This window comes from Hipposideros armiger, unplaced genomic scaffold (genome assembly GCF_001890085.2).
Source record: "Hipposideros armiger isolate ML-2016 unplaced genomic scaffold, ASM189008v1 scaffold_469, whole genome shotgun sequence".
NCBI classification, from domain to species: domain Eukaryota; kingdom Metazoa; phylum Chordata; class Mammalia; order Chiroptera; family Hipposideridae; genus Hipposideros; species Hipposideros armiger.
The window spans coordinates 317,205-329,198 of NW_017731819.1; the positions used below are offsets into that span (position 1 = coordinate 317,205).

Consider the following 11,994-nt stretch of genomic DNA (forward strand, 5'->3'; position numbering starts at 1 on the left):
TGTGCGCTTCAGGTCTCTTCAGAGACCTCCAGCAGCAGGAAGTGTCTGAGGCTAACTGTTCTCAGCACAGTCCCTCTGGGAATTGTGCTCAGCCCAACAAGGCCGTCTAACCCAAGGTCTCTCCGGCTCTGGGGAGCAGTGTATGTCCAACGACTGGTGACAGACTAATGGTGTTTGTAGAAAGGCTCAGCACTTCGCCTCCGGGTGGGACCACTCTGCTCCAGGGCATCCACAGAACTGAAATGGCCGGGGCCTCAGGAGCAAACCCACTGAGCGCAGCTGCTCCTCAGCCCAGTGCTGCCATCACTCCCCGCAGGTGCTGATCCTCAAGGCTCTCCCCATACTTTCACCTGCAAATCTCCATCTCAAAGTGTTTTGTAGGGAAACTGACCTAAAGCACCGGCTGTGTGACCTTGGGCAAGTTCCTTACACTATCTGTGTTTTCCTCAGCCCAGCACATAGCAGGTGCTTGAGATTTTTCTTGAATATGGAAATGCCATTTACCTTGCAAGGTTGTGTGAGGATTAAACAAGATGCTGTGTACAGGTGCCTGGCCCAGAGTAGGTCTTACGTTATTAGAACAAATAGAGACCAGCTGAACCAAGTATGTGCTGGTCCATCACCCAGGATACCAGTGAGAAGTCTACAGTGAGTCTTTGATTCAGATTTTCCAGTCATTGTGAATGTGTCCACAATTTAAACAATCCCAGAGGTGAGTATTCTTATCTGAAGTCACAAAATGGGTCTTGGGCAGAGCAGGGCAGGTCAGACTCCGGCACCCCCAACCCCGCATCCTCACACCAAGCACAGGCTTCCATGCACCGGAAACTTTATTGTCGGGCAAGCCCACCGGGCCAAAACGGCAGCGGCTCCAGGCGGCCCCAGCACCGCCCAGGAGGCAGGATGTCCAGGGGGCGCTTCAGGCCTCAGAACAGTCCTTGACTCACACAGCACCGTGCAGATACAGAGCTAAAAACTTCTTGAACGTCTCTGGCTGGAAACCAATCGGCCCAACAGGTTCCTGGAAAAGACACAGCCCATTAGAACCCTGCTTCTAGGTTTAATGGCAGCAATTAAAACAAAGGTCGGTTTTATGTGAATCCTCAGTGCCTGGATAGTAATTGTTTCTTTCTCTCACGGACCAAGGAGGAGCACTGGGGAGCTGGCACCAGAGGCCTGAGGGGCTGGGTCAGGAAGGACGATGGGCAGAGCTCCTGGCACCTTCCAGTCACGTCTGTTACCACTGACCTGATCTCAAATCCCTCTCACTTCAACCACCATGAACAAATGGTCTGTTGCCCCTTTTCATTCCCAGGGACAATAAGCCCTCACTCATTCCACACCCATTTATCAGGCAGCTTCTCTCTGTCTTGGGCCTGTGCCAGCTGTTGGAGACCCAGTGACTTGAGTCTGGCTCCTGCCCTCACACAGCCAGGTGTTCAAACAGCGGTAATAAAAGGTGTCAGGCCTCATAATGGAAGTAGGAAAAAGATGCTAAGAAAACAGGGGAGAAGATGGCTAACTCACTGACTTCCACACAATGAAGAGACCACGTATGAGTGAGTCTTAAAGGGCAAGCAGAATGGGCCAGAAAGGAAAAGAAAAAAGGAAGGAGACCAGGAAGACCCCTATGTGCGAGCAGAGGCAGAAACCAAGGCCGAAGAACGGGGGAGGCTGGAGCCCAGGGCCCCGCGGGTGGGAGGGGAGCAGGCGGGGGGAGAGGCAGGTGGCGGCAGGAGCTGAACTGGGGAGGTAAGGTGGAGCCATCTGACCAAACCAGGACGGTCCGACACTAAGTTAGGGTTCTGGAAGGAAGAGGACCTGCAGACACGCAGGGGAGACAGACCGATGCGGAGGTGGCTGGTGTGGCTGTGCAGGTGAGGGCCGGAGAGAAGGGCCCTGACCCGGGAGGCACGTCCAGGGCAGATACATCGGCCAATGCTGGGGAACTGACATGCTGATAATATTCAAAGGCTCCACAGCAACTCCACTCAGCACGTCTACTCAGGCCGGCTGGGCCACAGGACACAGCCAGTCACATCCTGTTTTCTCTCCCCCCAGATCCTGCTTTATGTCTCTTCAGAGAGCTTATCACTGCCTGTGATATGATGAATGTATTTAGATGCTGCTGCTGCCCACTGCACAGAAAGTCAGCCTGGGCTCTGCCCGCTGAGCCCTGGGGGTGCGGCAGTGATGATGCCGTGGAAGGGATTCCGTCTAGGGAGTGAGATGAGCAAAGGAACCATCACAGGCCTTGCCTTGGAGGAGCGAGGGGCTGGGCTGGTGACCGTGCTGTAATGTGGGCACTCGGGCTGTGGGAACACACCCGAGGCACTGGGAGTGGGCTGGTGGGTCCTTATGCTAAATCTGGAAGGTCGGGTAGAGGATGCCCAGAGGAGAGAGACATGGGGGGTGGGGTGGGGGGAGGGAGAGGAAGTCTCCTGTGCAGCATCTAAGATTCTGAGCTACTTATGTGCAGGGCACACTGGGGAGCTGTGAGGGGCTGGGCGTGGTGGGTGCTGAGGGAACCGGGAGGGGAGTTGAAGAGCTGGGCAGGGCCCGGGGTGGAAGCTGCTCCTCGGGCGATGGGCAGGCTGAAGGGGCCCTCCAGGCAGAGGTCCTGGGCATGAAGCTCCTCAAGCTACTGAGCGTCCCACTCAACAGCACTGCCCACTCTGGGTAGGTGAGTCATGGCCCTGCTCCAGTCACAGGCTGGAGATGGCTGGACTTACCACAACCACCTTCTTTTTGATCACTGGGAGACACCAGAAATGCTGATAGAGGAGCTGGTCTGAGTCCACCCAGACCAGATTCTTGACGCCCTCATTAGAGGCCAGATCTGTGGTGTTCAGTTGTAACACCAGGAACTGGAAGACACGTCCGTCGGTGCCGACACTCTGCACAACTACTGGCTGCTCCAAAACCTTAGTGTCATTCTGAGAGGAAAGGGGACAAGGAACCAAGTCAGAAATGGCAGGGTGTAAGGAACAGCACAGACCAGGCAGCTGCCAGTTCTGGCCTTAAAAACCAATCCATGCCCAATCCCATCTCCTGGCTTCACCACGGGGCAATGGAGACAGAATGAGGAGCTCAGGGCACCGACCAGGGCCAGGCCTTTCCTCCCTCAGCCAGCCTGGCTCTGCCTGGCCTGACGCCTTGTGGCCCCAGGGTGCCTGCTCTTCAAGTTCAGCACATTAAAGTAATAATTCATAACATTGAGAGGTGATTACCGGGCAAGCAGCACAGGGCAGGAAGGTGAGCTGGGAAGTTAACGACGGGAAACCCCTCAAGCTCCTGGCATGACCTGATGGCAACACCAGTGACATCAGCTCTATCAGATGTGACCTGGAGGGTCAGTGGACATATATAATCTCATTCAGTTCTCACTCCATTTGACAGATGGGGAAACTGAGCCCGAGTGAGGCAAGTGGCTTGTCGGAAGTCACAAAGGTGTGTGGCATTAGAACGCAGACTGGCTAACGCTACGCCATGCTCATCTCCCACTGCTGCCTTGCTCCTAAGGGCCTGGCATCCTGGAATGCAGGCAGTCATCTTACCTGGGCTTCATGCTCTCAGTGCAGCCCTGAGAACATGCCAGATTCCTGGAGTGTCCACTCCAGCCCTGTCAGCAGCAGGATTTCACCAGCTAACACATTTGCTAATTATCTTTCGGTGAGTGCTACTTGGTAATAATAATAATGCTAGCAACCATTTCCTGAAGGCCTCTCATGTGCCAGGCATTGTGCCAGTTTTACGTAAAGTCACCTCTAATCTCACATCAAGCAGCATATTCCACTTAACAGATGAGGAAACTGAGGTTCAGAGAGGTGGTATAATTTGCTCATGGTTACCTATGAGATGTGAGCCAGGATCAGAACCCATCCTATTAAATCACTTAAAACTCTATTGTTCTGGTCTATACCCAGTGTTCCCTTGTATTTGATAGCAGCACCTCTTTTCACTCTCAGTAGTGTCCCAGTTTGGATGACAAATCGTACATTCACCCTACTGAGCCTTTGCAGCAACCCAGTTTGGTGATGGCTACCCACTGGACAATCGGCAGGCCCCACGAAGCACAGCATCCTTGATTTGAAAACGCTGCCTCCATTCACTCCTCCGGAGCTGAATCTAACATTAGGAATAGCTAATGTCAGGCCTCAGTGTGGGCCACACCGGGACTGTTGGCCTTAGAAATACCTGTTCTTAGCTGCATGAGAAATAAATAAAAAGAAAAGTACCTCTAAGTGTTAGCTGAGAATTCTGTATTGACTCTTATCTCCCTCTACAGATCAATAAAACTGCAGGTAGTACATAAATTTCTCAGCGATTTTACCTTTTACACAGAGGCTCTTCCCATAATTGCTCAACTTCACATCCCCAGGAATAATCTGTACCTGGAGGGGGCGAGGGCGGCCTCCTTTCCTACCCAACTGGGTGGCAATTAGTGGCAGCATTGCTACCCGTGTTCTGCTGGCAATGGCTGGCACAGAAGCTACAATGAGCCTGCAGGTCTGGGACCTGGCACGTGACTATCTCTGCCTCCTTCTCCTGCCCTAGAGATGAGAGGCAGTACATCCTTCGAAGCTGGAGGGCAACCCACTCATTAGCTGGGGCATCTTGGGCAAGTTACCCAACTTTCCAGAGCCTTTAGGAAGTACACAGAGTGGAAATAAAGATAACCTTCTAGAGATTGAAAAGTCACAGGAAGGTCACATAAAGATATGACGGCTGCCAATCTCTTAGCTGTGTGACCTTGGGCAAGTTGCTTAGCCTCCCTGAGCCTCAGTTTCTTTATCTGTAAAATGAGGCTAGTAATATCTGCCTCATTTACTACAAGGATTACATAATGCAGTGGTTCTCAAATTTTAGTGCAGTGGTTTTCAATCTTGAGCTTGTACCAGCATCACCTGGAGGGCTTGTTACAACACCCACTGCCAGGCCCCCCACCCCTCCCCGAGTTTCTGATGCAGTAGGTCTGGGGTAGGTCTGAGAATCTGCACTTCCAACAAATTCCCAGAAGATGCTCGTGCTGCTAACCCAGGACCGTATTCTGAGAACCACTGATATAAAGTACCCTAATTAAATGTCTGCATGTAGCAGATGCTCAGCACCGGCAAGGTCCATTCCACTCCCTAGCTCATTTGGCTGGCCACGCCTCCCAACCCTACCTAGTTCCTAGAAAGAGCAGGATGGGCAACACAGCGTTCTGAGTCCTCACTCCCCCAGGAGGGCCTATGCTCTGACCGAGACCCGGGCGCTGGCAGCAGCTCTCAAAAACACTCCCCTCACCCCTTGCTCCCGGAAGAGGCATTCTCCCAACCTTGGGACAGCTCTGGGTGACGACCACTCCGCCTGCATTCCACATCATCTAGGTCCCTGAGGCCTCCTCTTAGAATCAAGGGGCTACCACCAAGGGGTATCCTGGGTCCCCAGAAGCTGTCGACTTGGCAGGCAGGTCTGGGCCACTCTACTGCTTCGCTTCTCCTGCCTGCCTGATGGAGCCTAGTGCTCCGGCTCCAACCCTACGGAACAGAGGCGACATGCTGGAATGCGAACCGAGACCTTAGGAGCTGGGTACACCTAGTTCCCATCCTTTCTGCACTACTTACTGCTATGTAATGCTACACAAGCGGCTTGGCCTCCCTGTGATTCAGTGGCATAATTTGAAAACTGGGGGTCACAATGAAGCTGTGTGGGCTACTGCGATCAACACATGGGGCATCTTATGTAAAAGACAGGCACACAGTAGGCCCCCAGCAGATGTCAGTTCATCTCCACAGGGTGAGTGGAGGTGCCTCTCTCTAAAATCCATCAGTCGAGCAGGGACGCCCTCACCCTCTTCCTTTCTCTGAGGGGTGTAAGACAGGAGGCCCCTCACGTAAGCAGCTCCAGGGCCTCCCCACATACGTACCCCATAGAGAAGCCGGGCCTGGGCCAGGGCGCTGCCAAAGGCAAACAGGATCATCTTGGCCCGCAGTGGGTCTGGCCGAAAGCGGTACCGTCGTGAATGGGCCGTCTCCAGGAAATACAGCGTATGGGGGTGGGGGTAAGGATAGCCCTCCCGGAATCCTGCAGGATACAGAACCACACGGAGGGCAGAAAAGATCAGTCAGCCTGCCCCAAGCCTCAGGAAAGTCCTCGCCTTAGCTCAGTGCCTGGCACTATGGAGACGTAGGAGAGGCAGACGCTGTCTATCACACTAGCTTGGGAGCTGGCAAACTCCGGCCTGCCACCCAAGTCTGGCCCCGGCCTATCTTTATTTATTATTTATTTATTTATTTTTAAGGAGGGCGCAGCTCACAGTGGCCCATGCGAGGGTCCAACCGGCAACCTTGGTGTTATCAGCACCACACTCTAACCAACTAAGCTAACCGGCCACACCAAGGCCCCTGCCTATTTTTTAAAACAAAATTTTTACTAGAGCATAACCCTGCCCACTCATTTACATAATGTCTACTGAGCAACTGTGACAGAGAACATATGTGGCCTGCAAAATCTAAAATATTTACTATTTGGCTCTTTACAGAAAATGTTTGCCACCTGTTATAGGTGATTCTTGCGTGCTAGGTCTAACTCCACCCCTTTCTCTCTCATTCAAGCACACGGACGATAGTGATATCAGCAGGAGGATAACCTGAAACCTACGGTAATAATTTTTTTAAAAAGCAAATCATTTGCAAAATCCAATACTTTATTAATTAGTAACAAGTGACTTGCCGCGGAACTCACAGCTATCTGCACAGCACAGATGCTGAGAAACAAAGTTTAGCACTTGCTCCTCTCAGCCATGACCCTGCCAGGTCATCATTCTTTTCCCTCGCACTGGCTTTGGGTAAACCCTTGGTAGGCTGGGGCTTCTAGAATGACCAACCTGGAGTAGTGAAAGCGGGTGAAAAGGAAGAAAGAGGCTAGGAAAATGTGGGTTCTGGAAATCCCAGAGAAGAGCACTATTTGAGAGAGACATGGCTTTCCCATCTGCCTCAATGCTTCATCGCTTCCTCTGCACAAGTGAACACCCAACACTCAGCATCTGTGCCAGGATCTAAGACAGGTACCAGGAACAGAGGCCAAGCAGGGCCTGCCACTGCCTTTGAAGAACTCACAGACTACAGGGGAAGACAGACAGGAAAACTGATCATATCCATACAGAGGGGCACGTCAAGATACAAGGTGGGTCGGGGGGCTGTGGGAGGAAAGATGAAAGGTCCTTGGTGAGACTAGAAGGTCCCAGAGCACTTCTGGGAGGAAGTGATTCCTAATAGGAATTATGCAAGATGAGGAGAGAAAGCAAAGAGCATGTGTCAAAGCATGGTGGTGAGTAAGCGCACAATGCATTAAGTATAGTTGGAATACAGGGGGCCTGCTGGGGGGCAGACCAAGGTGAGGCTAGAGAGAGGGGCAGAGGCCAGACCTGAAAGCCCTCACGTGATAAGCTAAGGAGTTCTAACTTTATCCAACAGGCAGTGGGGAGGGGGGCATGGAGAGAGATGGGATTAAATTTGAGTTTGAGAAAGGCTACTCTGGAATTGTGAACTAGGTGTACTGGAGAGAAAACAGCCTGGGGCAGACTGGCCAGTTGGGAGGTTGTGGCAGCAGGTGAGGTGAGAGACAGCAGGGGCTGACCTAGGCTGCAGCACGGATATGGAGAGAGATTAGGGAAGCGGACACTGCCGCCTAGAATGACTGAGCGGATGGCAGAAATCGTGCCTGCCTAGCCTGATGCCTAGCTTTTGTCTGGGCTGGCTGGGTGGATGGTGGTGCCTTATTTAATGGCGTTTGGATGAAGAGCGCCATTCAGGGCCTGTGGGGCTTCCTTAGCCCTACCAGGAGGTGAGCCAGAGTTTACAGGGTGCACAGAAAGAGGGGATCTTTCAAGGGCCCTATGAATACAGGAAACATTTGGCCCTTGATCAAAAGTCCCTCAAAAGCCGCCCATTAAAACTCTGATGTAAGAGTTGCTTTTCAAGGGTCAAAAGCAAAGTCAGCCTTTGAGCAAATCATTCAACCTCCCTGAGCCTCAGCTGCCTTGCCTATTAAATGGGGATAACAGCACCTGTCTCACAGGGCTGCTCCACGGATCTTGGGAGGAAATGCATGTGAGGTGCCTAGCACATGGTAAGTACTCAATACAGCCCTACCCTTCGGAAAAAGCACGTCCCTCATCTCCACGCTGCCTGAAGTGAAAGGCCGCGATACTCACCACTCTCGTCTTTCACATCATAAACATTGCATTCCTGAAGGTCAACAGTGGGAGATATGGGATAGAAGGTCTCAAGAACATGGTTCTCAGTAGCTTCAACCTCCTCCCTGGAGGCGATGGGGGGCAGAGGGTCCCTGGCACTCAGTCGGGCTTCGCTGGAACCACGGACCTGAAGGAGGATAGATTCTAAAAGGGGAGAAAGATGATTAGTCTTAACCCAGGGGTCAGCAAACTGCAGCTCGTGAGCTACAGCGGCTCTTTGGGTACATACATGTGCGAGTTTTTCTTATCTTAATAAAGATATAATTAATACTATTACTTGTTATAATATTACTTTAAATTTTCCTTATTTGTAAAAATATATTTATGGCTCTCGAATAATCTTTAAATTGTTGTGAGGGACAGGATTGGCTCTTCCGTCTCAAAACTTTGCTGACCCCTGGTGTAACCAGGTCTAAAGCTTTATCTCAGCTTCATCCTGCCACGCTAAAGTCTTTTACAGCTTTCCGAGCTGATCAGCCTAATCACAGGAAACAAAACTTTAGTTAAGATGCTAATCCTAGGATTCTTGGGAGGGGTACTGACCGAGGCACTCTTCTTCCTATGTTCCCCTTCTAGTGACCCTGAGGCCTCGTGGTCTCTGTGGGTTCAGGCTGTCCTATACAGATCGCCTCAAGCACCTGCTCTAAGCTGCGTACCCAGAAATGGGTGAGAGTTACTCTCTGCTGTCAAGTAGCTCGCCAGGTAGTAAGTGCTACAACGAAAGTGTTAGCCATACTTGAAGACGGCCTGGGAGGCTTCCTGGAAGAGAGAACACCTTCAAACAAGCTTCCAAAGGATGGATAAGAGCAGAGCTTCTCAGCTTTGGCACTATTCACATTTTGGACCAGGTAATTCTTTGGTGAGGGAGGCTGCCCTGTAGATATCTGGCACCATCCCTGACTTCTATCCCCTAGATTCCAGAAGAACGCCCCTACATGTCCCCACCCTGATCTAAGTCACAATAATCAAAAATGTCTCCAGACATCGGCCATCTCTCCTAGAGGGCCAAACTGCCCTTGGATGAGAACCGCTGGGTAAGGGTTTTGCCAGGCAAAGAAAGTGGGGGAAAAGCATTCTAATTTAGGAGGAATGACATGTGCAAAGGCACAGAGGCGTGCTACTCCATGGCAGAGTTTAGGGAGTAAGTCCAGATGACTAGAGGACTGTGGCGGGAGGGAGGGATAGAGAGAGAAGTGCTGAGACTACAAACTGAGCAGAAAGGCTATTAAACCCAGGAACAGGCCAGACTGTCCTCAACAACTGAGAATAAAAAAAACCGGTCCATTTAAAAATGGTTAGATTAGCCTATTTGCTACATGGAGACATAGGTGTATGAAGAAAAATCAGCAAGCCTGCAATTGTGAATGTGTGTAGAAGCCCTTCAGAGGTCCCAACAGGAGGCTGCATGCCACCACCAGGCGAAATGTGCCTGGGAAAACTTGAGAATGGCCTTCTGAGGATTCTCCATGGAGGCAAATCTTCCTTTGAAGGTGCTTGGGTTTTTAGAAATAGTCAAATTGCAGTGTGATAGTGAGGATCAAGGTTGATAAGCTTATGGGTCTAAAAACTGGTCTGGTCAACAGCACTGTCATTTAATGAGCATGTGGCCTTCCTTACCGAGTGTGTAAAAAAGGGATACTACGTCCGTGGATAAACTGATCTGCTAATTAAAATACATCATACCCACACCTCAAGAATAGTTTTCTAAAGTATTTCCTGTTTCCTCACATATAATCTGCAAGGAAGATAAATGTCTGGACCTCTCCTAACCTTGGGTTTTAGATTCTCCCCACAGACCACTCTAGTGTGGTTTCCAATTCAATTCCCTCCACATCCCTCCTCCAGTGACAGCTCCAAATGGGGCAGTTTAATTAGAGGTAATGCTTGATGATGGGCCAACAAGTACTCTTCTATTAATGAGGTTCACTAATTTCCTTAGCGGTGCTATTACCTCTGCAAAGCTGATTCCTTGCCAGGAAGTCCATACTTAAAGGGGCAAGCTGGAGAAACCTGACCAAGCAGATGTCCTGAAAATCCCAAATTATTCCATAGCGGGTTTCTCTGCTCCAGGATGCCACCAATTATAACACCTGTGTACTGTGAACATCCCTTCCTGAAACGCCTGAGATTTAGTGTTCATTCACCTGCCCCTTCCGTCAACACCTACTGAGTACCATGAACTGTTAGCTACTGCGGACAAAAATGAGTAAGATATGGTCCCTGCCATCAGAGGTTCACAGTTTAGTGGGGCACACAGAAAAGATATTAGAAAATTATAATAGAATACACAGCGAAGTATGCGCACTGATAAAAATATGCACGATGGGCATAAGGAGCACACAGGAGGAATAGCTAACCTGCGGATTCTCACAGGAAGGGGGCTTGAGCTGAGTCTTATAGCTATGAATTTAGTCAAATGAGGAAAGTAGAAAAGAGCATTCCAGACGACGTACAGCAGGCACCGAGATGTACAAGCTTGATGCCAAAAAGCTGCAAGTGGTTAAAGTGTACCTCGGGATTGGGGGTGGGGTGGGCAGTGGGAGAGGAGAGAAGACCACAAAGACGAGGTGGGTGGCCAAATCACACAAGGCCTTGGATGCCATGATAACAGGCTTAAGCTACTGGGACCCGTGAAGGATCTGAAACGGGAGGGACATAAGAAGGCTTGCACTTTAGAAGATCACTCTAGCAGCTATGTGGACAATGGACTGGGAAAAGGAGAAAAGCATGCATGGGGCGAGAAGGCTCTTGCAATAGAACATGAGCTCAGTGAGGGCAGAGACTGTGTGTGCTTTATTACTTCTTTATGGTCAACATTTAGGCATTTGTAGGCACTCAATAGATATGGCTAAATTAATAGCTGGGCTATGGCTAATGATATTAAGGATGTGTCTCAGTCTACAAAATTGGACCATGAAGGATGGGAGTGAGGATACATATGGGGAGGTGTGTGTGGGGGAATGTGAGCTGGTGGAGGGGCTAAGAGTAGAAGATTAAAAAACAGACTAAGGCTTTCTGACATACAAGGTGACCAACCTCGAGTCCACGTGGTACATGACGCGTAGCCTTTGGCACAGATCCGTCTGGCCAGAGAAGGATGCTTGGAAATCTGGGATTTACACAGCTGTATCAGGTTATCCACAATGACTGGGCTTGGGGCAAAGAAGAAACATTTGGAGACATAAAGCAACAGGTTGACTCCAAACTCCATCAACCAGAACTCTTACTGACTAGGGGGAAACGTACCAGTAGGTCTCTCTCTTGGGGATGTCTTCAGTGGAGTGCCAGAGACGGGCATGAGAGATCGCATTCAGAACACGTTCGTCTTGGTTCTCTATGTGGTTCCTTGGGTCGTCAACAAGGCTGAGCACTTTTTTGGGAAGGCCTTCTATCAACTTGGTCTTGGTAAGCCAGAGGGCCTGCTTTACACCTTTGGGGTGATCGGTCACAAAAACAAAAACAAATAAAAAACCAAACAATTCAGGAAGAGATACCTAAGCCTGCCAGGTAACATCTTGGGGAAAAGCCTGGTGCCAAGAAGCAGGAGTGGGGGTGGAGGGGCGTTTATGGGATTTCTTCTGTGACATCTGAGGGGTCAGAACTCAAAAAGTAGGGCCGGCCGAGTGGCGCGTTGGTTGGGAGCTGGCTTGGGACGCCAGAGGGCCCCGGTTCGGATCCCACATACGAGGGCCAGTGACACTGCCCTCCACAGCTAAGATGCTGAACAACGGATCAACCTGGAGCTGGGCTGC

The 11,994-nt window shown here is 50.7% G+C and overlaps 1 protein-coding gene across 1 annotated transcript in view; it reads right to left on the bottom strand.

The window, feature by feature from the left end:
• Positions 1 to 812: 812 nt before the first annotated feature.
• Positions 813 to 11,994, bottom strand: part of MRPL37 (mitochondrial ribosomal protein L37) — a 15,051-nt gene continuing 3,869 nt past the window's right edge. The window contains exons 2-7 of the mRNA XM_019666438.1: positions 11,489 to 11,672; positions 11,279 to 11,394; positions 8,201 to 8,386; positions 5,912 to 6,069; positions 2,733 to 2,936; positions 813 to 1,021 (exon numbers count right to left, since the gene is read on the bottom strand). Coding sequence (XP_019521983.1) covers positions 944 to 1,021; positions 2,733 to 2,936; positions 5,912 to 6,069; positions 8,201 to 8,386; positions 11,279 to 11,394; positions 11,489 to 11,672 — 926 coding nt within the window. The 3' untranslated portion in view covers positions 813 to 943. The remainder of the gene's footprint in view (positions 1,022 to 2,732; positions 2,937 to 5,911; positions 6,070 to 8,200; positions 8,387 to 11,278; positions 11,395 to 11,488; positions 11,673 to 11,994) is intronic.